This window comes from Sitophilus oryzae, unplaced genomic scaffold (assembly GCF_002938485.1).
Source record: "Sitophilus oryzae breed Bouriz unplaced genomic scaffold, Soryzae_2.0 scaffold_980_pilon_pilon, whole genome shotgun sequence".
NCBI lineage: Eukaryota > Metazoa > Arthropoda > Insecta > Coleoptera > Curculionidae > Sitophilus > Sitophilus oryzae.
The window spans coordinates 1,975,906-2,000,031 of NW_022147617.1; the positions used below are offsets into that span (position 1 = coordinate 1,975,906).

The following is a 24,126-nucleotide window of genomic DNA, read 5'->3' on the forward strand; positions in this document are numbered from 1 at the left end:
AATTTAAATTCCAGTTAGTCAGCCCGGCGCCGAATATGTCTGTGGTTGGCAACAATGATTTTAAAAATCGCGCCCCGGATTACGTAACTAAAAGTTTAGTTGGTATCAGATAAAGATTTCTACTGACTAATTACCATAATTGGTTGATTATATTGCTTAGATTTGTTTTACTAATCCTTGTTTGTTTTATTGCAGGAAGGGGCATGAGTGAACTGGGTGTAGTTCGATCTAGTCCTGACTCAGACTGCAACAGTAACCTCAAAGGCTCATGTCTCAGTACTACTTCATCACAGGACGTGGATTTCATTCAAGACAACTCGGACTACCAATGGTTTTTAGATTACGGGTGAGTAATGTATGATCTACTGGATTATATAAAGATTTTTGTTGATTATACAGGATGTTTCAAAAAATGTGTGCCATCTCTCTCGTGGGGAGATTCCTCACTTAAAAATAAGATTTATTTTATATATATTTGTTTCGATTTATTATAACTTTCTTCGAGTACTTTTAGCGATTCGAATGGAATTTTGAGGTCTATTTTTTTAGTACTAAAAAAGTTTCGACAGATTTACCACGGACGTGCATATGGCTTATCACTGGAATATTTTTCTAAGAAAAAACATGTGCGCCACTGACTTTTTTCTATTCTTAGGAAAATTGTATAGGCCGTTTAATGCCCACTAAAAATTGTACCATGATATGTTGTCGATTTCGATCTCCTTGGTGAGATAACCGCAATTTTATTAATCACATTTAATAAAATTAATTTAAAAATAAAATAAATATATCTTATGATTAAAAATAAATCTTATTATTAAAATTTATTAAGTGCTACCGAGGGGTATCTCATTGTTGGCATTCCATGTACATTTTCTTGGCAGTCGCTGGCAGTTGTTGGCATCAGTCTTATAAGGCAGTCATAGGCAGTCTTTTTCAAAAAAAAAAAAAGTGATATTTTCGCAGCACATGTACCGGGTGTCCCACTAAGAATAGGTCTCGGCTGTATCTCGAAAAGTATTAGCCGTAGAGGCTGCGGAAAAAAATATTTATAACTAAAGAGGCTATGAGAAATTTCTGGAAATTATTTTCAAGTTTGTAGAACGACCGCTAGGGGGCGCAACTGCAACAAAAAATAAGAAAATGCAGTTTTTTTGCCTAGATAAGGTGTACTATTATAAGTAATAGCTTCATAATCTCCAGTAAATTTTGAATATTTTTTTGTTAGAGCCATTTTCCTCTATCTACCAAAATAAAGTGGTGGGGGAAGGTTAGATCTGTTTTTATTTAAATATTAATAACTCTGGACTGGATGATCGGAATCCAACAAGCGAGGGCTCGTTTAAAAGAGCGTTTCTTACTCTATATTATACCAAATAAACAATAATAATAAGCTTTTGAACGTAGACGCTAGGGGGCGTTGTCTTACAATTTAACTAACATTGTGCGTTTTTTTCAAAAAAATTAAATACAATAGTATATGTAATTTTAGCTGATCGGGAAGAGTAGAAAAAGCTTAAAAAGTCAGCGAAAACCGCATCTTGATATCTTCTTTCAAACTGAAGATATTAGCAAAATTATAATAAATACCAAAAAATAAGCCTTTAATTACCTTATTTTTACAACACGGTATCAGTAGCCCTCTTGATTATGCCCATTCTAACAAAAAATAAAATAGAAACGGTTAATTTATTTTAAAATCGACGAAATACCAGAATACCATAATACCAGATGTATTAATATCTAATAATTAAGATATTAATAACAGTGAACAAGAAATGATGATTCAGTCATGGTAGGCTTTGGAAAAAAGTTGTTTTTGACGTAATAGTATAAACGTCGAATTGTTATTAGATCAACATTTTGATAGCCTTCGCAGCGTTTTTTATTGCTTTTATTATTTGAAGCAGTTGAAGTTGTTGGCATTTTGAAAAATCAATCAAAAGATAAAAAACGCTGCTAAGACTATCAAAATGTTGATCTAATAACAATTTGACGTTTATACTATTACGTCAAAAGCAACTTTTTTCCAAAGCCTACCATGACTTCACTGAATCATCGTTTCTTGTTCACTGTTATTATTATCTTAATTATTAGATATTAATACATCTGGTTTTATGGTATTTCGTCGATTTTAAAACAAATTAACTGTTTCTATTTTATTTTTTGTAAGAATGGGCATAATCAAGAGGGCTACTGATACCGTGTTGTAAAAATAAGGTAATTAAAGGCTTATTTTTTGGTATTTATTATAATTTTGCTAATATTTTCGGTTTGAAAGAAGATATCAAGATGCGGTTTTCACTGACTTTTTAAGCTTTTTCTACTCTTTCCGATCAGCTAAAATTACATATACTATTGTATTTAATTATTTTGAAAAAACGCGTAATGTTAGTTAAATTTTAAGACAACGCCCCCTAGCGTCTACGTTCAAAAGCTTATTATTATTGTTTATATGGTATAATATAGAGTAAGGAACGGTCTTTTAAACGAACCCTCGCTTGTTGGATTCCGATCATCCAGTCCAGAGTTATTAATGTTTAAATAAAAACAGATCTAACCTTCCCCCACCACTTTATTTTGGTGGATAGGGGAAAATGAGACTAACAAAAAATATTCAAAATTTACTGAAGATTAAGAAGCTATTACTTATAGTACACCTTATCTAGGCAAAATTGTGTAAAAACTCCATTTTCTTATTTTTTGTTGCAGTTGCGCCCCCTAGCGGTCGTTCTAGAAACTTGAAAATAATTTCCAGAAATTTCTCATATCCTCTTTAGCTATAAATATGTTTTTCCGCAGGCCCTACAGCTAATACTTTCCGAGATACAGCCGAGAGCTATTCTTAGTGGGACACCCTGTACATTTTTTACCCACATATTTTAGTACTAAAAAAGTGTCGACAGATTCATCAGTTATTGCGTCTTTGCACAAAAGAAATACAATTAAATACAGCACAAAATTTCCAAAAAATATAACAAACATCCACTTTCTATCTCCTCCCTAACGGGAGATATTATATGAGAAACATTAAAGTTAGGTTGCCGCTTAAGCCTTTAATAACATAATTACAAATTATAAGTAGGTATGCTAGGAAATAAAAAGAGGTAAATTAGGGGAGTGCTTTAAGCCCTTATTAGATACAAACCTCGGAATTCATTTACTGTGAACGAATTTTTATAAGATTTTCTGCATTGTGTTGTTAATAAGATATATTATAAAGTTTACCAATTTAAATTCGTTGCTTTCAATTTAGTATTTAAATAAACACACATATACAAACGCATACATACATGTATGCGTTTGTTTATGTGTGTTTATATTGCAGATGGCTCCGTGTTCCGAAAAAGTTCTGGTCAGTATTCCTATTTGAGATTTTCACTCCAGACCTTTTACAAAATATGTGTTTAATGGTAGTTCACATTTCAAAAATATTTTTTATAGATATACAGGGTGAGTCAAATATATTTTTACACTTAAGTTTTAGTTTTTCCAAAAATACCTTAATACCATAGAGTATACTGAGTGGTTTTTGAATTATGACCAGGTCCATGAGGACGTCAATCTAGACGTCCAGGAACCTTCGTATGAGGACTTCTAATCGAGACGATCGACTTATTGTAAGTTTATCGCTAAGAAACTGCCGTTTGCCAGCTTTTCAAATTTATAATGAACTGCACCTAAGGAACGTACATATTAACTAACAGACTATAAGAAGAAGACTAAATGAAGCAAATCTTATGTCAAGAACGCCTGCTTCGGGACCAGAACTTACTAGATCTGTTGACTACGATCAAAAGCAAAGGCATGGTCTTAATGTAAAAATTACGAAAACATGTTAGTGTCTTATTCAAAAGCGAATATCTCCATCAAAAATAAAGCTATTGAGGTGAACCAAAAAACAAACTATCGAGAAAGGATGTATTTGGATGATAAAATGATTTTTAAATTTCTTGTTGTTTTAACATATTCCACAGGGTATTTCAAACTTTCACCAAAATATCAACATTTCGTTTTCCCTCGTATAATTAACAGATGGGGAGTTTCATTTTTAATTTATAAAGAGATACTAAAAAATCAAATAATTTGGCTACATACTGCCTAAAAAATCATCAAAATCGGTCCACTGAAACAAAATATACTAAACTATCAAAGTTTTAAGGTGACAATTTTTCGTGACGTGAATGTATTTCAAAAACTATACATTTTAATCATATACTTTTCTAATGAAACTCGCCTTTATTTTTTACTAGAATCCTAAAATCAATTAATATATAGGGTGTTCCATTACAGAAAACATAACTTTGATGTGTAACTTTTTTTGGGGACACCCTGTAAAACTCTATATCATTTTAGAAAATATAAGGTCACAAAATTTCACTTCAATATAAACTTTTGTTCTCTTTGCAAAAACCGCGTCGTATATGATGCGCCACCCTGTATAATTCGATTTCAATCAAAATTTCAATGATTAGAATATAAGCAGAATAGGTATAGCTTACGCATTAGATTCATTTATTTCAATAAATTTACTTAGAAAAAAAAATAAAAATTAAGAAGGAACTAAGAATTTACTAAAATTACTAAAATAAAAAAATAAAAGCAACGAAAAAAAATGGGTAAACATTTTAGTATTTTATCTATAAAACACAATATAGAAGGTTTCACATTAATACATTCACAATAATTGAATTCCGAGGTAAAAGTCTCTGGGCACTCCACTATACAGGGAGGCGCACCTCATTCGCCTCGGTTGATTATAAGAAAACGGAAATATTTCGTTTCTATATCTTCCCGTTTTCGTATAATCAACCGAGGCGAATGAGGTGCGCCACCCTGTATAGAAAAAGTCAAAATTTTAAAATATTTTAGTTTCATTTTAATGCCATTTACCTAATTGCTATTTATCCATGCTCGTCTTGATTCGACTCCATAAATAAAAACCCAGGCATGTTAAATTCGGTGACCTAGCTGACCATGGAAATATGCCGCTCCGGTGTCTCTATCTACTAAAGTAAATGGTATCCAAGAAGCCCCACCGATTCATAGCAAAATAAGCCGCACAACTGCATCAATTGAACCAGCATACCGGAATAGCAACAAACGCAATTTCATCATGATGGATCCACTAACAAAACTGGCAATAATTCTTTTCTTAGAAATTGTGGATAGTTCGTTCCATTCAGATGATTATAAAAGTACAATCATTCGCCCTCTTAAGGATTTCTGCCCAAAGATGTATCGATCAACGGTCTTGGTGCTGAACTACTTGCATCAAGGGTAGATTTATTTTGTACAGGAAGTGCATATTGTTACAATTTACACCTTCGTTGCTACATGAAAAGTGACCCCAACAACAAAATCTTAATAATATAATAACAAAGGACGAACTTGGATTAATAACTAAATGACATTAGCATGAAACAAAACCCTAGTTTTTGGGGATACGTAATTCGGGCGTTTTCTGTTAAAAGCAATATGAGCACAACATTCCTAAAAATTTAAATAAAGTTATTGATTGTTTAACTTTCGCGATTGTCCGATTGTCCGACATTTTAATCTAACAACTACCTACATAAAATTAACCAAGCAGTTCTTAAAGACATAAGCGCGGACGATATTGTTACATAAATACCTTTAAAAATTTATGACGTCATTTTTTTCAGAAAGCCTTCGTAATTTCGATGCATGAAAACCAAACTTATACGTTTTGATATTTTGACATAACATATTTATCATTTTCTTTGTTTCTTAGCCTACTACTACAATCTCTTGACCGGTAGCCTAACATGATTTGTTCTCTTAATATCTCCCGTTAGAGAGAAGATAGCAGTTTCCGCTGATATTTTGGAAATATAACTTGCTACTTAATTTTTTTATGCAAAAGCGCAATATTTGTTCTGATGTTAAACAGCGCCCTCTAGTTACCACGATAAATCTATGGAAACAAAATTTATACTGGACATTATTAACGAGGAAAAGCTCTTCTAAAAGAGCCCTAGTGTATTTAAATCCGCTAACCTAAACCAGAATTACCCTTATTTTAATAAAAGGAAGTTTAACAACCTCCTCCCACCACTTTATTTTATGAGCAAAATACGCTATATAAAAAAATACAAATTTCCCATTGATTACAATAGCAATATTTAAAAAACCTCTTCACCTACATATTTCTTTTGATCTGATTGGCCATCACAGATGCCCCTCTTACCGGACATTTTTCTTCCTTGAAAATAATTTGCAGCAATTTCTCTTGGTCGATTTGCTTATTATAATTTTTTCCCAAAGTTATAGGATAAACAACTTATCCTGAGATACAGCCGGCGCGGCGTCCATTCTTAATTGGCCACCCGTTAGAGAGAAGATAGATATTTAACTATATAAAAAGAAATATAACTTGCTATTTAATTTTTTATGCAAAAACGCAATATTTGTTATGATGTCAAATAGCGCCCTCTAGCTATCACGATAAATCTAGGGAAACAAAATTTATACTGGAGATTATTAAGAAGGAAAAGCTCTTCTAAACGAGCCCTAGTTTGTTTAAATCGGCTAACTCAAACCAAAGTTATCATTATTTTAATAAAAGCAAGTTTAACCTCCTCCCACCACTTTATTTTATGAGATAGATGAAAATACGCTATATCAAAAAAATACAAATTTCTCATTGATTACAATAGCAATATTTAAAATACCTCTTCCGCTGCATATTTTTGAGAAAAATCCTGTGTCATGATTGGCCATCACAGATGCGCCCTCTATGTGAAAAATTCCAGCGGACATTTTTCAAACTTGAAAATAATTATATATATAATAGCGATTTCTCTTGGTCGATTTACTTATTACATTTTTTTCCCAAAGTTATACGATAAGTAGTTTCTGAGCCGGCGCCGGCGTCCTTTCTTAGTTGTCCACCCGGTACATATTAAACGATCATAAAAAAATTGGTCAAGTGCGAGTCGGACTCGCGCACGAAGGGTTCCGTACCATTCATTATCTATACAACATTAGACACTATATTATTATAAACTTTTTTTCCGATTTAGCTGAAATTTTGAATGCGCGTAAGGTAAACGTACCAATTATCGGCAGTGCGCTAATTATCGGCACAGAGCCCGAATTTTATTCAAAAACAAGAAATTGGTCCAATTTATACATTATGCGACATCTCTTGCATTCTGGTACAACCTGACTCTACCCCCACTACTCAACCTGTCGATCAACCGACATTGCAACACGTGAAAAATAATTAGTTTAGACCTGTCAGTTTTTGTCTTGCTTTGGCGGCAACTTGTGCTTCGTGTGTGTGTTTACAAACAGGTAAAGTGAAACATCATATTTTTGATACTTAAAATGCTGATATTGACTTTAAAAGTTGTCCTATATATTTTGTGGGTTCAATATATGTGTTGTAATAATAAGTGTCACATTATTCAAGTAATAATAAGTGTCACATTATTCATAATTTTTGATTTATACCGGTGCCGATAATAGGAACACCAAAAAGACTCTTGCGCTAATTTTCGGCATAGGTGCCGTTAATTGGTGAAATGTACGCTATCCGAATAAGGCCTATTTTTCTATTTCTTACAAAGGAATTGTCAATTCGGTGTGATTTTTATTTATATAAAAGACCTAATTTCCTTTATACCAATTTTCGGCACCAAAATTCGGTAAGATTATAAATTTCATATACTTTCAATAAGGGTGCCGATAATGCGGGCATACTAGTGCTGATAATTGGTTTTCTTCATTTCAGCTTACTAATAGCATGGATAAGAAAAAACGATTGAATTATTCTTCTGAAGCTTTAAATAAAGCTATTGGTGCCGTTCAGGCAGGAATGCCTGTTAAAACCGCTAGCAAAAAGTATAACGTTCCTAGAGCAACTCTGCAAGATAAAGTCAAGGGCAGAACGTTGTTGGGAAAAAAATGCGGTCCAGAAACTACCCTCACGGAACCAGAAGAGTCTTTGCTTGTTCAGTGGCTATTCGATATATCAAAACGTGGGTTTCCTGCGACAAAAAACAAGTTTTGGATAGCGTTCAGCTCCTCCTGAAAGAATTAGGTCGGACGAATAAATTCACAGATGGTCGACCGGGACGCAAGTGGTATGAGTTATTCTTAAAAAGACATCCGGAGCTCACCACAAGAATTCCACAAAATCTATCTGGCTCAAGAGCCATCCTAAATGAAAACAGAATTCGCTATTGGTTTAAAGAAGTGGAAACCTATCTGAAAGATTCCAATAATTTCGACATAACTTTGAACTCCAATCGTGTCTTCAATTGCGATGAAACCGCATTCTTCTTGTGCCCTAAGGGTGACAAAGTGTTAGTGAGAAAAGGGGAGAAAACAGTTTACTCGTTTTCGAATAATGATGATAAAGAATGTCTTACAACGTTAATTACCTGCAGTGCATCCGGAAAGATTCTTCCTCCAATGGTTGTTTTTAATTATAAACGGATTCCCAAATCTATTACAGATAATTTTCCTCAACGTTGGGCCATTGGAAAATCTGACAGTGGTTGGATGACGGCCGGGACTTTCTACGAATATATCGCCAATATTTTTTATCTTTGGATAATTGCTGAAAATATTCCTCTTCCTGTAATCCTGTTCTTAGACGGCCACACCTCTCATTTATCTTTAACGCTTAGTCAATTTTGCTCCAAAGCAAATATAATTTTAATATCGCTCTGCTCTAACGCCACCCATATTCTGCAGCCTCTGGATGTGGCCGACCTTTAAAGATGGAATGGAAAAAAGGTATACACCGCTGGAGGTTGGAAAACAATGGGAAAAAGATCACAAAAGACGTGTTTGCCATGATTTTAGAAACAACTTTAAACAAAATGAGTAATTTTGCAGATGTTGTTAGAAATGGTTTTAAAACATGTGGTTTAATTCCTTTTTGTGCTGATAATATCAAGTTTTCGAAATATTTTAAGGACAAGGATAAGGCGGGCGGATCGCAAGACACTAGTGAACAACAGCGGGAAAGAGAGGATAAGCAGAAAGGTCAAGGTTCAGTTTTGGAGATATTAGAAGAAGAAATTCCATCAGAAATTTTAGTATCGTTTAAACAATCTGGAGAGATATGGGAAGGAGCTATTGAACATACAAGCCTTTTTATGATATGGAAAAAAGTAATAGCGCGAACTGAATTCGATAATAGAAAAAATAATTTCAATGAGAAAAGTAATGTTATTGAGATTGAGAATGATTCAAACCTTGATCGTTCAGATCTTATTAACACGATGAATGGACAAAAGGAAAACATCGACGACCTTGACATCACTGGACTGATAAATGTTGACAATTTGAGCCTCCCAATAATTTTCGATTTTACCAATGATCTTCAACTTGAATCGCCACTACCTTTAATCGCGAACACCCGAAATTCACCTATTAAAAATTTAGAAGACACTGGTGATAAGGAAAGGGATCAAATATACGAACTTTTGACCTCGAAGATTTCAAATGTGTCTATCGGAAACATAGAAGAAAACGATGATAATGAACGGGATCAAACATACCGGAACATTCCAAATGTGCCTTCCGAGAACATGGAAAAAATGACGACGATGTACAAGAACAAACATACGGATCAATTGGCAGACATTCAACGCCTGTCAAATCCTTAATAATACCCCCGATGATGACCCCAGAACAAAATCAAACTGACGCAAAACCACCGTTAATCGCTATGAATTTTTCACAATTAAAAATAGTTCATGCATACCCACACCTTTTAAAAAATCCCTCTTCTGGCCTGAGTCTAAAACCGAAAAAGAAACACGAAAGCAAAGAAAGAAAATCCCTGCTGTGACGACATCTTTACAGTGGCAGCAATATTTTGAAAAAAAAGGAAGGAAAGAAAAGGCAAGAAGAAGAACTAAAACTGAAAAGAAAATTAGAACGTGAAAAGAAATCTGTTGAGAATGAAAATAAAAAGAAAAAAGCCAAGAATGATGTTTCTGTACGTAAGAGAGGTAATCAGAAAAAGGAAGCGAAAAGGATTAAAAAAAATACTCCTAAGAAAAACCCTGCCATCCCGCCACCATCAGAAACTACCGAGACATGGTACTGTTCTTTATGTGATTCAGATCGACAAATTGCGATGCGTCTGTGTTCCGGTTGCTATAAATATTACCACGAAGAGTGTATTGGATTAACCAAAGACGATAAAGAAGATTTCCTTTGTCCAGTTTGTGACACTTACTAATTTAAATTATTGTTTTTAATTTTTCCAAAGAGTTTACTTTTAGTTTCGTTTTTTTGAATTACTTAGTTTTTAAGATTCCTTAATTAAGTAAGTAACTAAATAAGTACCTACCTAAGTAATTTTGCCGATACCAAAGAAAGTATTCTCAGGTTTTTACGAATGTTTTTTTTTGGTGTTATTTTTAAATATTTATCTTCTTAATAAATTTCTACCAGGTTTATTTGATTTTATGTAAAAAGTACATCTCCTAATGCGCTGCCGATAATAGGTTACTCCAGGTGCCGAAGACTAGAACAGTTGCATTTTTTTGGGTGCCGATGATACCTACACGGAGATATTTTGTATTTTTTTAAAAGAAATACTTACAGGTAAATCTTTTAGACATTTTACTCTTTTTATATTATTCTCTAGTATCTAATGTGACTAGAACTATCGAAAAAATCGCATTGGTAATCATTATGAGTTTTCTATAGTATATTCGGTCACATCAAGATTCGACAACGTCCTTAGGATGCCGATAATTGGTACGTTTACCTTATAAGTAATTTAAAAAAAATTATGAAACACATTACTAAAAATTGTATTAATTAATAGTAAATATGTAAAAAGTAAAAATAAGTATGTAAAAATTAAAAAAAACGATTAAAAAAAAGTCGCCTTGACTAGGATTCGAACCTGCCTTACTACGGCTCCAACGTCATAGCAACGTAAAGTCCTAACGCTTTAACCACGCGGCCACCGAGGACTTGAAAGATTCTATGTAAAATTCTTAAAAGATAATGTTTAGTGAAAGTACTTTTTTAGTTATAAACATTTATTTAATTCTGTTTTTAGTATTTGTTCTTATAGCGGCAAAATAGATACATTATCTGTAAAAATTTCAACTGTCTACCTATAACGCTTCATAAGATAGACCTTTGTGACAGACGGACGGACGGACCGGACGGACGGACGGACGGACGGACAGCGAAGTCTTAGTAATAGGGTTCCCGTTTTTACCCTTTTGGTACGGAACCCTAAAAAACAGTGCCCGAATTGGCTTGAAAATCACAATCGCTGTGAAATTTTTAGGTGAATGATATCGATTGTCATTTCCGAGCCAATTTATCGCCTTTTTCGTCGATCATTATTGTTAATATTCTATATTTTTCTAGATATCGAGATGGAGGTTCGAATCACCATACTAGTATATTATCATTACCGGAAACATACGATGCAGGCGACAACTATTACGAGGCTTTGGCCAAAAACATGGACGCTAATCTTGCTGAAGCTGACATGGAAAGTTTTAAAACCGAGGATATACGAGATTTGCTAACTAACTTGCCTCCCATGTGTACGGATCATTTAAGTCAGGAAGTAAGTACACGGTTTAATATATTTTATATAATGAAAAATGAACAGCGTAACAGCGCGCAGCGCTTTCAGTTGGAGCGGACCGTCCGCGAGTTTTTATACTAAGTATACAGGTTGTTAACTGGACAGTTGCTTATAGGGGAACAGAATGGCAACACTGCCTATTGAGAACGCATGCATTATTGATTTTTCTGCCGACTCGTCCCGTCGCGTCATCTATCGACGAGCGGGCCGAGGTTGCCATATTTCAACCATAAAGCTCTTGCCGCGAGTAATGAACAAATTAACAACCTGTATATCTGTTTATGCAACCCCACTAGTTCCTAGATGTTCTTTCTCAATAGTCACTCGATACTACTATCTGCTTATATGTGTTTATGTATATGGCCGCCATCCGGACGGAGCATACGCGACCCATGTGAAATTATTCATATACACTCATGGTACTTGCTCGAAGTCGCGGACGGTCCGCTCCATCTGAAAGCGCTGTTAGGCATTTAAATCATTTGATATAGTCTCAGCTAGGTAGTTATATTGAAACATTGTCTTGGTCAACCAATAGAGACAACAAGGTCTGAAATAATAGACCACACTATGGCTGGTAAGAAGTAAAAAAGAAAAATAAATTGTTTTAAGGGGTCAAATGCACTGACGACCAGATCGCAGCGACGGCCACCAATCAAATGATACAACGCGTACTAACGTCCAGGCCCATGGTACAAAGAAAACAAGGTATGATCGATAGCGGCTCCAATTTCGTTAAGTTTGCGCATACCACCTGTGACGTCATACGCCATACAAAAAAATATCCATATTGTTCAATTGCCACTAATAAAAAAAGACCTAAAATAGGGAAGAATTAGGACATAACCCCAAAAGTTATGGTTTTGACATCGAGCTTGACATTTGAAAAATTATTTTCACATTTTGACACAATCAAATTTCACAGATGACACAATCTGTTTGACAATTTGAAATTGGCGCGCAGAGCTTGCCGACCAATGGTGCCGTTTATCACCTGTGACGTAGTGACCAACCTGCGCAATATCATACCTTGTATTCTTAGTATCATGGTCCAGGCCCAAGCGGTCACAGCTTGGTCGCTGCGACATGTAATATCAAGAAGCGTCTACGTCCCACTAGTCAACTCGCATACCCAACAATGTTGCCGTTTGCTGTCGCATTATTTTATGAACGGTTTTAAGAACGACGGAAATAATTTAAGTAACGCCTAGCTATAGTCAATTTTGCAAGAACAGCTATGGCTCCGTGTGTGAGGCCGTCGTCGCTTCGGGAATAGAGCTCCCAGGGTTGGGATACACCCAAACCAATTTCTTTTAATTTTTTTACAGCGGTTTTTATTGTCTAAAAATAGCTGAAATATGTAATAGCAGTCAAAATACGCCGTAGGCGTAGACCTGTTTTATTTGGATTAGTTAGTTTCTGGGGTAAGTTTTTTTTGTTTAGATTGCACGCGAAATACCCGACCGATTATCGTTTATGCACGTGCAGAACTGAGTTGACTAGTGGGACGTAGAAGCTAGTTGTGGATCTGGTGGCTGACCTTAAAAGGATTATTTGCTGCACATGGTCACCGATACTAAATACATAAGCTAGTACATACTCCAGTCATGTATTCTGTCAATGTCAAGTATTCTATCTAGTTGATTTCCCGTACTATTAAAGCCGGAAGGCAGCAATTCAGCAGCTGATGCGGTTTATATAAAATATTTCCTTCCTTCCTAAGTTAAAGTATGTTTTTTTAAATGGTGGATGTAAATATAGTCTTATTTTATAGAATAGTTAGGTCAAACCTTACTTGAGATAAGAATTCACTTTTTTGTTTAAATTTGAATGTAAATATAATTAAGAATAACCTACATAAATCAAAGGGTTATCAAGGGGTTTAGAAGACAGTTTAAAACTTTTTAATATTTTTGTAGACTAATAGACAAGGCGAATCGTATGCCGAAGTTTCTGGTTCTATGATGGGAAAGTTTGATTTAGATAGTTTTATCAGTCCACATAGTAGTTCACAGGTATGCATATGTATAAAATCACTATTCTTCAAATCTATATTAGAAGCAATTTCTACAATCCATCATTAACAGAGTTGGGCGATGTCAAGAATGTCGATGTGGACTTCCTAAGTGCCGTCGTCAATGTCGAGAGCTAAATAATTTGGTTAATATTATAAATTATAGCTATAATTAATTACAGTTGAGGGCAGGTGATAGTAGTATCGAGTCACTCGATACTACTATCTGCTTATATGTGTTTATGTATATGGCCGTCATCCGGACGGAGCATACGCGACCCATGTGAAATTATTCATATACACTCATGGTACTTGCTCGAAGTCGCGGACGGTCCGCTCCATCTGAAAGCACTGTTAGGCAATTTGGTGTTACATCAGCAAAATAAGACACTAATTCACCACAATACACCAAAACACTTTACTTTTGCACGGGACGCGCGTTTGGTTAACCATGTTAACATCATCAGTAGATGATTTACACTGAGGTTTAATCATCCGCTGATGATACTAACATGGTTAGCGAAACGCGCGTCCAATGCAAAAGTAAAGTGTTTGGTGTATGTATTGTGGTAAAACCTTATATGATTAAAACTTGAACCCATAGAATAAACCCTTATTAGGAACATAGAATAAACATTCTCAGCTAAGCATAAGATATGATAAAACGTTTTTTAATTTCGCTGAGTGGCTTGAATGCTGAACCAGAATCACAAATAACAGAATTAAAATTCCTTTCACTATGCTTACTTTGGAGAGTAAAATATAAAAGTGACCCTACATTTATGACATGGTTCAAATGACAGTCGAAGAGGTGATTGTATCCCGAACAATAAAGTTGCAAATATTCATGAAAAAGTGTTAGTGTTTCTTTATTAACTAAAAGTAAAAAAATGTTAAAAGATTTAGCAGTACTACTCATACATAAAGTCGAATGTAGCCTAATTTACTGCAATTAATTGAAAAAAAAAACAATAACTACCGCTATTACCACAGGATAGCCTTCTTCTTCTTCAACTACCGTCTCCTAACGGAGGTTGACTATAATCATGGCTATTTTTATTTGCGGCTACTCTAAATAATCCATTTGATATCATTCCATACCATTCTCTGAGGTTCTTCAACCAGGATGTTTGTCTTCTGCCCCGACTACATCCTACTTATTTTTTTTCGTCCATAATATTCTGGAGTAATTGGTAATTAGGAGCTCGTGCAAAATATTCCAATTTTTTCCTCTTAAGGGTTTTGTGTATTTCTTCTTCCTTGTTCATACGGCGTAACATCTCGATATTTGTAACTCTGCATGTCGACCCAAGAAATCCTTAACATGTGACGATAACACCACATTTTGTTAATTTCGGCTGTTTTATAGGTCTACGCTTCGGTATCATATAATAAGGTCGCAAACACGTAGCATCGCATTCTTATTCTTAAATCTAATTTTATATCTCTACTACAACTGCAAAGAAATTACTTTAGTTTTAAAAAAGAATTTTTTAGGCCTGATTGAGAATCTCAATCCTAGACTTTATTTCTTGCAATTGTTCGGCGGTTTCATTTATTATTGTGTCCAAGCATTTCTAGTGTTGGACTTTTTCTATTTGCGTGCTGTGTATTACTATTGAAGCATTTATATAATGGAAAATAAATTTCTTGCAGTTTTTAGGTATATAATAAAATTATATAAGAGTTTCTTGCCTTGAACTGCTAATATAGAAATTAATTCCACGCTGTGTTCGTCATAATGTGGATCAACCTGCTCTCACTACCGGTTTGGGGGCCCTATCCCATCATCATTAATTTCTATATTAGCAATTCAAGGCAAGAAACTCTTATATAATTTTATTATATATCTAAAAACTGCAAGAAATTTATTTTCCATTATATATTTTGGGCTAGCCGAAAAAAGCCTTTATTTACTATCGATAGTTGTGCCTCGGTGGTACGAAAGTACTATCATTGCATGCAGGCCGCTATCTCGCGATGCGGGACTTAATATCTTACCGCTACTTTACGACAAGTCGTATTTATATATTCTGCGCTGTGCTCGTCGTTTTGTGGAAATAAGCTCCCCAAGCTCACCTGATGATGGGGTAGGGCCCCGAAACCGGTAGTGAGAGCAGGTTGATCCACATTATGACGAACACAGCGTGGAATTAATTTCTATATTAGGAGCAAAATAAAATTACACTAAATCACCACAATACACCAAGACACTTTTACTTTTACACTGGACGCGCGTTTCGCTAACCATGTTAGCATCATCAGCAGATGATTATAAACTTTGGCCTGATAGTTTAGTTTATAATCATCTGCTGATGATGCTGACATGGTTAGCGAAACGCGCGTCCCGTGTAAAAGTAAAAGTGTTTTGGTGTATTGTGGTGATTTAGTGTAATTTTATTTTGCTGTGTAACACCAAAGGTTCCAACCCTCAACTGTAATCTATATTAGCAGTTCAAAGCAAGAAACTGTTATATAATTTTATTGAAGTATTTATACATTTTGGTCTTTTGTTATAATCATGAATTTTATTTTCTTCAAATTCATATTCAGCCCATATTGTTTGCAGGAAACATTTATCCTTTGAAGTAGGTTCTGCAGATCTTCACTATTGTCTGTCATTACTACTGTATCGTCAGCATATCTGATATTGTTGATTCATTGACCACTTTGATTTCCTCATCTCCCTCTTCCAAAGCTTCTTGAAAGATGGCTTCACTATATAATTGAAAAGGCGGGGAGACAAGATGCATCCCTGACGCATACCTCGTATTTGTATATTTTCAGAATATTAATCATCATCTAATCTGATCTTGGTCTGTCCCCAATACAGATTCGCTATCAATATTATGTTTCGACTACAGGATAGCCTAAGTGGGAATGGTGAATTAATCACTTCCATTTTAATGACAAACCTAACCTCAAACCTGCGCCTGTAGAATTCTCGACATTATCGACATTTACTTCATAGTCGGCGTATTGTCGACGTATCGAGGGGGTCGACAATAAAAGTCGACGCGTCGATGCCCAACTCTGATCATTAATCATAATCATTTCCTACCGAATAAAACCTAATATATCTACATATTATCAAATTAATTCTTGTTTCTTGTAAATTGTCTATTAATCACTTTGGTATCGTGTTAATTTACAAAATTATGTACCTTACTAATTTTGTTTTCATATTATTATAGGGAGAAGATTGTTCGGCAAATTCAAATTCTATGTCTATCTGTAAATCGGAGCTTCTTTTTAGTCCAGTAAGGGAATGTCCTATGCCTGGTGCAAATTTTTCAGTAGATTCATTGGATTGTGACCTCCATGATATGATGCTAACATGTCAAGCTAACAAAGATAATTATACTATTGCATTTGAAGGATCAGTTACCATGTACAGTGAAGATAGTGATTTTCACGAAACAGGTATTTAAGAATGATTTTTAAGTAGCCTAATATATTTTTTTATTTACATCTTGTATATTTTTATCAAATATTCAGGTGTTCTAAAATTTTAAAATAGCCAATACAAGGTAAAAAATTCAATATTTAAGTAGACCTATTCAACATAATAACATTAGTGACTCATTATATAACCCGCATTTTCTCTATATCAGTGACTAAATCTATGAGTAAATAGATCTTTGATAATTTACCAGGGAGGGAAAAATAAACAAGTTAATTTATTTCTGTACCGTTTTCAATTCGGACCATTTAGAAATTTATTCTAACAAATATTATGTTTTTAAGATAAGAGTTCCAACACAAATACCAATCAGTCCGGTAGTGTAATCTTGGATTTAAAAATACAAAAGCAGAATTTGAATAAACTGGTAGATGGTTCTATGACACAATCAGATTCAAGTAGTTTTACAACTTGGAGTAAACTAAAGGTATTTTTTTAAAGTAGGTAAAATTATCTGAATTACTATATTAATGTTTTTTTACAGAAACAAAATAGCGAGAATCATATAAGGAGGCCTTCAGGAAATAATAATGATTCAGAAGAGGAAACAAGTCATTTAGCCCTGAGTGATACCAATTTAAAAAGTCAAAGTATGCCTAATTTATACAAACAAAAATTAAAGAATCTCATCAATATAGGAACAAAAAGTGATAGTAATTCTTCCGTAAGTAAATATTCAATAAATTCCGAAAAAAATGTGAATAACTCTATTGCAAACTGCAGTAGTATATGGGCCAATTAAAAGTTGTAGCAATATTTACTATTTTTTGTAGTTAAAAAGTTTGCAGAAGCAGTTCATAGTTTTGTAGAATGTTTTAATATGGAAGTATTTAGGATCATAAACTGCATATCAAGTAATACTTCCTCAAAGATTGTAGTAAAATATGTAATCTGCATGTCGGCAGTATATCTGTTCCATTCTAGTAAAAATTACATCTTCGATCTTAACCAAAACTACAAATTGTAATGAAATCTAAATTGCTTATTGGGAATTCTTAAATATTTTTACAGTAATAATTACTACAATACGCTCTTAACTAATACAACATACTTATTACAGAGAAAATTTTCGCATTTAGAAACTATCCTCAGTCCTCCCTTGCACTGTTTACAGTCCCACTTATGAGTCTTATTTTTCCAAAATTTGGCAACAATTTTGTCATATTCCACTTTTCCGAGACCGTAATATCCCCTGTGGACCCAAGCACATGTAGCGCACTCTACTGATATGTTTGATTTGCCTTTACAGCACGATCACAAATTCCACACACATACACGTCTGGACGCGTCCACCATTCTCTCTCTTCTGATGATGACTTTATAAAATTGTCACAACCTGTTCGATAACGGTTTCAATTATTAACCAACCATAAGCAAATTTTAATACAACATTTTTTACTCGATTTTTTTCCGTGTTTATACTAATAATTATTACCTTTAATAATATTCTTCTTCTTGCGGTGCCGTGCCTGTCTTCAGGCGTTGGCGATTTCCATGACTATTTCGTGGAAGAGTTCTCTATTTTCTGCTGCATGAAACAGCCTCTCCACCCCGAGACCGGTCCAGTTCCGTATATTTCTGAATCATGACAGTTTCTTTCGACCTACCCATCTTCTACCTTCGACTACCTACAACTACTTAATAATATTAAGCAGCTTAATATTATCAAAGGTAATAATTATTAGTAATTATAAACACGGAAAAAAATCGAGCAGTAAATTTTGCTACAAAATTGTAGCACGGTAAATGTATTATCAACTGATATGCATGCACCTGCTGTTACTTAGTTTAATCAAAAATTCAGGTTTTGTTGTAGCAATGAGTCTTATATATTTGTAAACAAGCTCTTGCAACAATCATTGCAAAACCAAATGGAAACGTTGTAGTAAATAATATTACAAAAAGTTCTAATTAAAGCATTATGATGCAGCATTATGATATCTTAATTTAAGCATTATGATGAAATAACATCTGACCGAAATATTTTATACAATTTCAAAATTAAAGACATTGTCAGTCCAAGAACATATTTTATTTTATAATTCATCATTATACAGGGTGTTTCAAAAAACATGGGCCATCTCTCGTGGGGAGATTTCTCATGTAAGAATAAAATTTATTTTTTATATCAACATAGGCCCGATTCTGCTTTGTTTCGTAGCTGCAAGGCGTTACAGTCTTCATTTTTTTTAGATTTTTCATAATTTTCCTAAGCATTGTTAGTGATTCAAATGAAATTTTGAGGGTAAAAGTGCTACATATTTTAATGCTAAAAAAGTATGGATAGATTCACCAGGGACGTGCATATAAGTTATTATTGGAATATTATTGTAAAAAATACATGTGCGCCACTGACTCTTATTACCAAAATTGTGCTATGTGCTCTAGTTGCAAATACGTTAGAGCAATTGCAAGAAATGTTGAACACATATACATGGGCATACGAGGCCTTGGGACTTAAGCTGAACATCGATAGAACTAAAATTATGTGCACTCCCCCGGAAGATCACAACAATGCTATAAAAATCGGAGATGAGCTGTTGGAATATGTAGCGAAATTCAATTACCTCGGCAGTTTGATTTCGGAAAAGGCCAATATCGACTCTGAAATTCAGCACAGGATTAGCAGCGCCTCAAGAGCATTCTGGAAATTAAAAGACAGGGTTTTCTACAATCATGACTTGAGCACAAAAACGAAACTTGCGGTGTACCGAGCGATAATAATTCCCACCATGTTATATGGAAGCGAAACCTGGGTGCCGTACCGCCGACACATGAACGCATTAAACAAGTTGCAACAGAGACATCTTAGACAACTCTTAAGAATAAAATGGTTCCATCATGTCTCAAACGTATCGGTCCTTGAAAAAGCTAACTGCGAGAGTATTGAAGTCATGATTATAAAGTCCCGCTTAAGATGGGCTGGTCACGTATGCAGAATGCAAGAAAACCGCATACCAAAGTCTCTGCTTTACGGTGAGCTTGTAGACGGTAAGAGAAGGCCGGGTGGACAACTCAAAAGGTTCAAGGATATTTTTCAAGAAAACTTAAAGGGACTTAACAAGCAGAATGAGTGGGAAGAGGCAGCTCACAATAGAACGGAATGGAGAAGAATTGTAAAGTTAATTAAGAGCGACAACCAAAAAGTAAAGAGGCAACAAAGCAATGAGATTTTTGAATATCTGGAGTGAGGTAGACAGATAACATCACGTATCGGGCTTTTCAGTCACAGAAAAGCCCATGAAAAAAAGTCCCTGCGTGGCCATCTTCTGATGCGTGTCAAATACTCGTCAGCGAGTAATGGCGGTATGTATATGTATGTATTACCAAAATTGTGAAGGCCGTTAATGCCGATTAAAAGTCATATCTTGATATTTTGTCCATTTCGATCTCCTTGATGAGATAACGCAATTTTTTTTAATCACAATCAATAATGTTAAAATTAAAATAAAATTAATAAATCATTTATTTAATCTAATTTATTATTAAAATTTATCACACTGATTTTTAGTGCTATTTACAGGAAATTAAAAAAAAAATGGTTTTTAAGATATAATTACAAAATAAGTACCTATTTTTGGAAAGTTTTAAGGTCCTGTAATTTTAAAATTATTAATGTTTGCGCACCCATGCTTATAGGAACTTTTTTTAATATTTTTTGAGGAGGAATCAGTGAATAATAAAATTGCGTTTATCTCATCAAGGATACCGAAGTCGACAAAATATCTAGAGACAATTTTAATCCCCATTAAACGGTCTACACAATTTTTAGCCCTCTTGTTACTAACAAGAAAAATAAGAGTCAGTGGCGCACGTGTTTTTTTAGAAAAATATTCCAGTGATGACCCATACTCACGTCCCTGGTGATTATGTTAACACTTTTTTGACATTAAAATATGTCGCACTTATATTAATTTTTACCCTCAAAATTCCATTCTAATCTTTAAAAGCACTTGGATAAAATTATAATAAATCGAACAAAAAATAAGACTTTAACTCCCTGTAGCTACGAAATGAAGCAGAATCGGTCCTATATTGATATAAAACATAAATCTTATTTCTACGCGATGAAAAAACCTGCATAAGAGAAATAGCACTACATGTTTTTTGAAACAATCTGTATAGATATTACTAAATTTGAAACAAAATCATTAAGATGTTAAATATATTTAAAGACTTAGTACTTTATCGATGTTTATTAATTTTGTTAATTTTTAGACCGATACTACAATTAAGAGACGTTCCGTTAAAGTTTTTGATATTCACCATCAAACTCAAAATACCAGCGGCAGTGGATGGATTTCAGATATGGCAACTTCAGTTGATGCTAGCAGTTGCGAAAGTTCAAATAATAAACAACCAAATTTTAGTTTAGTAAAGTTGTTCATGAAGCAAAAGAGTCTTAGTCAAGAAGGTAACATTTATATTTTTATTAATTTGTTTTATGTCAAATAAATATATTGTAAATGCCGTATGGTAGAAAAAAACGGCGTCTAGATGGCTTAGTAGAAAGTGATAGTTATCTTTATTTCTGTGCCAACTCTGGCACCGTTATTTTTGATCATATGGTACTCTTGCAACCTTTTGGACGACTCTGTATCAATAATGATAACATTATTATTAGGCATGTCAACTACAATGGATCAATTATCTTCATCCGAAAACTGGCCAGGAATCCAGTCAGTAGAGAGCTCTTTGTCTGACAAAAATTATGACCATTCTAAAAATCATGAGTTTAACAGTGACCAAAAAATTAGTGATAGTAGTGTGCGAACATATGATCTCATAGCTGAAGAACCTGAAGATTTATTATCTAAAAGCGAATCAGTAGAACAACTTTCAGAGAGTATTAGCAAGATTGAATCAGTCAATGAAAGTTTTGAAAACGAGTCTAAAAAATCGGAAAATCTAAACAACAATGACAGTTTTTCTGTTAAGAAGAGACCAAAGATTTCAAGTCCTAGAATGTTCTTAGGTACTAAAAGCGAACTTCTTGATAGAAGTATTCAGACATCTCAATTTTCTGAAATAACAAATCTTAAAAATGCTACCAAATCCTCCTTTTCAAATACAAAACAGCGTGTTAAGCTAGTAGAACCGTCATTTCTAAACACACTTAAAAAAGAGGGAGAAGTTCAGAAACCGGTTTATGTTTTATATCCTAATTATGTTCTGCCAGATCTTGGATTTTTAAGTGACAAAAATGATATTACAAATATGTTTCTGGTTCCCCAAAAAGCTCCACAAGTATCGTTCGATCGCAGAAGACCTTTTAGTTTCAATGATATTGAAACGCTTAAGAGAAATGGATTTAGTCATGTCAAAGACTGGGATTCCTTAAACATTCTTCTCCCTCAAGAATATCGAAAAATTTTGTCAGATGTACCAGAATTATCAAGTCACGTTAAAGTAAATTTGAGAGAGAAACCGACGTTTATGAGATCTAAGAGGAGACCGATGAGTTGTGATATGAATAATACAAACATATCAAGCAGTTCTAGTACTGCCACTCAACCTTCTAGTGGATATCGAGGATCGTCAACAATATTAACTGATTCGCAAAATAGTCCTGTATACCAAAACAATCTTAACCCACTTTTTGTTTATCGATACGATAGTGTAACAAGTTCAGAAGCAAGTCTCGTTAATAGTGACAGACAAAAACACTGTATAACAACCACACCTCCATGTCTGCCTAAATGTGTCAGTTTGCAGCATCAAGAAAGTGTACCTATACGGCCACCACTACCCAAGGGTATTTTACGGAAAGCAGATATAATTAAAAGATATAGTATGTATGAGACAAGTGATGATGATCTTTTAAATGAAGAAGTAAGTTTGAATATTTTTCGATAATTTGTTTAAACTTTATTGTCCGTTATAGCTGGTCACAGCTAAATCATGCTACATATTGCTATTTTATATTTTTTTATCCAATTAATTGGCTGCCTCGATTCAATATAAAATTCCCAAAATTTTATTTTGCTTTCAAAATTAGTAATATCACTTCCAGTTAAACCGAAAATGGTATCCAGCCCAAAATAATAATTTTAAATAGCATTTTTTCATATTTGCTTAGATTTTGCAATTTCTTTTACAATAATATAACTGTACAAAAAATTATGGTGAAGTATTCTTTGGACATTGACAGCATAAACAATTTTTGTGGGAAAGGCCCTTATTTATAGTTGAGTTTCAAATCGCGACTCCAGTCCCGAGCTTTGAATAAGAAGACTATGGAAGGAGCATATCAAAAATCTTAGGTACACCGCGATGGGCCTCAAATATGGCCGACTTAAATTCCGGTTTATCAGTGTCGTTCTAATTTTATTTAAAAAAATGTAAAACTATGATGTAGGGTAGACGTGGGGTAGACTCAATAATTTGTTGTTTTATTTTACGTTGTGAATAAATGTTGGTAGTTATTAAAATTGTTATAAAAGTATATAATTCTAATAAAAATAGATAAGTTATAATAAGTATTTATCATATTATACACAAACATCCGATACGCTACTGAAGCAGGTAAGTCAAATTAACGTATCTAAATTCTTTGACATCTAATCTTTGACAAGTAATAAATAAAAGCTAAAATGCAAGAAAAATATATAATTTAGTTAATTTAAGTGAATTTCATAACTGATCGGTTTACTACACGTATGTATATTATATTGTCACTTACTAGCGAAAAATTGTTCCATTATTTCACTCAATTTTTGCCGAGATCTACCGCACGCTACACAACCAACTATTTTAGAGTCTTTTTCGATAAATCACGATAGTGTCACTGTTAATTTAAGTTCTGCCACAATTTCTATCTAGATTTAGACTACCTTTATACAACTATCAGTAGTAGAATAAATAACATAAAATAAGCTCCGTAAAGACTGACAAATCCACAAAATTTCAAATCAAATTCAAATGTGTCAAATGAATCGTCAAACAGAACTGTCAAGGATCCCCACCCTAGAGAGCTTTTATGGTGGCTTTTCCGCCTACAATGCATGGATACATGGATAGCATTATGCTCCTTCCTTAGTC

The 24,126-nt window shown here is 34.0% G+C and overlaps 1 protein-coding gene across 9 annotated transcripts in view; it reads left to right on the forward strand.

The window, feature by feature from the left end:
- The window catches only part of LOC115891308, a 103,254-nt gene that overhangs the window by 60,090 nt on the left and 19,038 nt on the right, over positions 1-24,126 (forward strand). For 8 of the 9 annotated variants that reach the window (XR_004051802.1, XR_004051803.1, XM_030911756.1 and 5 more), the window contains 8 exons: positions 196-346; positions 11,383-11,587; positions 13,528-13,623; positions 16,817-17,045; positions 17,370-17,512; positions 17,570-17,749; positions 21,304-21,499; positions 21,710-22,917. Coding sequence is in view for 7 of the 9 variants with exons in the window: in XM_030911756.1 (XP_030767616.1) it covers positions 196-346; positions 11,383-11,587; positions 13,528-13,623; positions 16,817-17,045; positions 17,370-17,512; positions 17,570-17,749; positions 21,304-21,499; positions 21,710-22,917 (2,408 nt within the window). In the remaining 2 variants the exon portion in view is untranslated. The remainder of the gene's footprint in view (positions 1-195; positions 347-11,382; positions 11,588-13,527; positions 13,624-16,816; positions 17,046-17,369; positions 17,513-17,569; positions 17,750-21,303; positions 21,500-21,709; positions 22,918-24,126) is intronic. The other variant, XM_030911755.1, reaches the window with a different exon arrangement.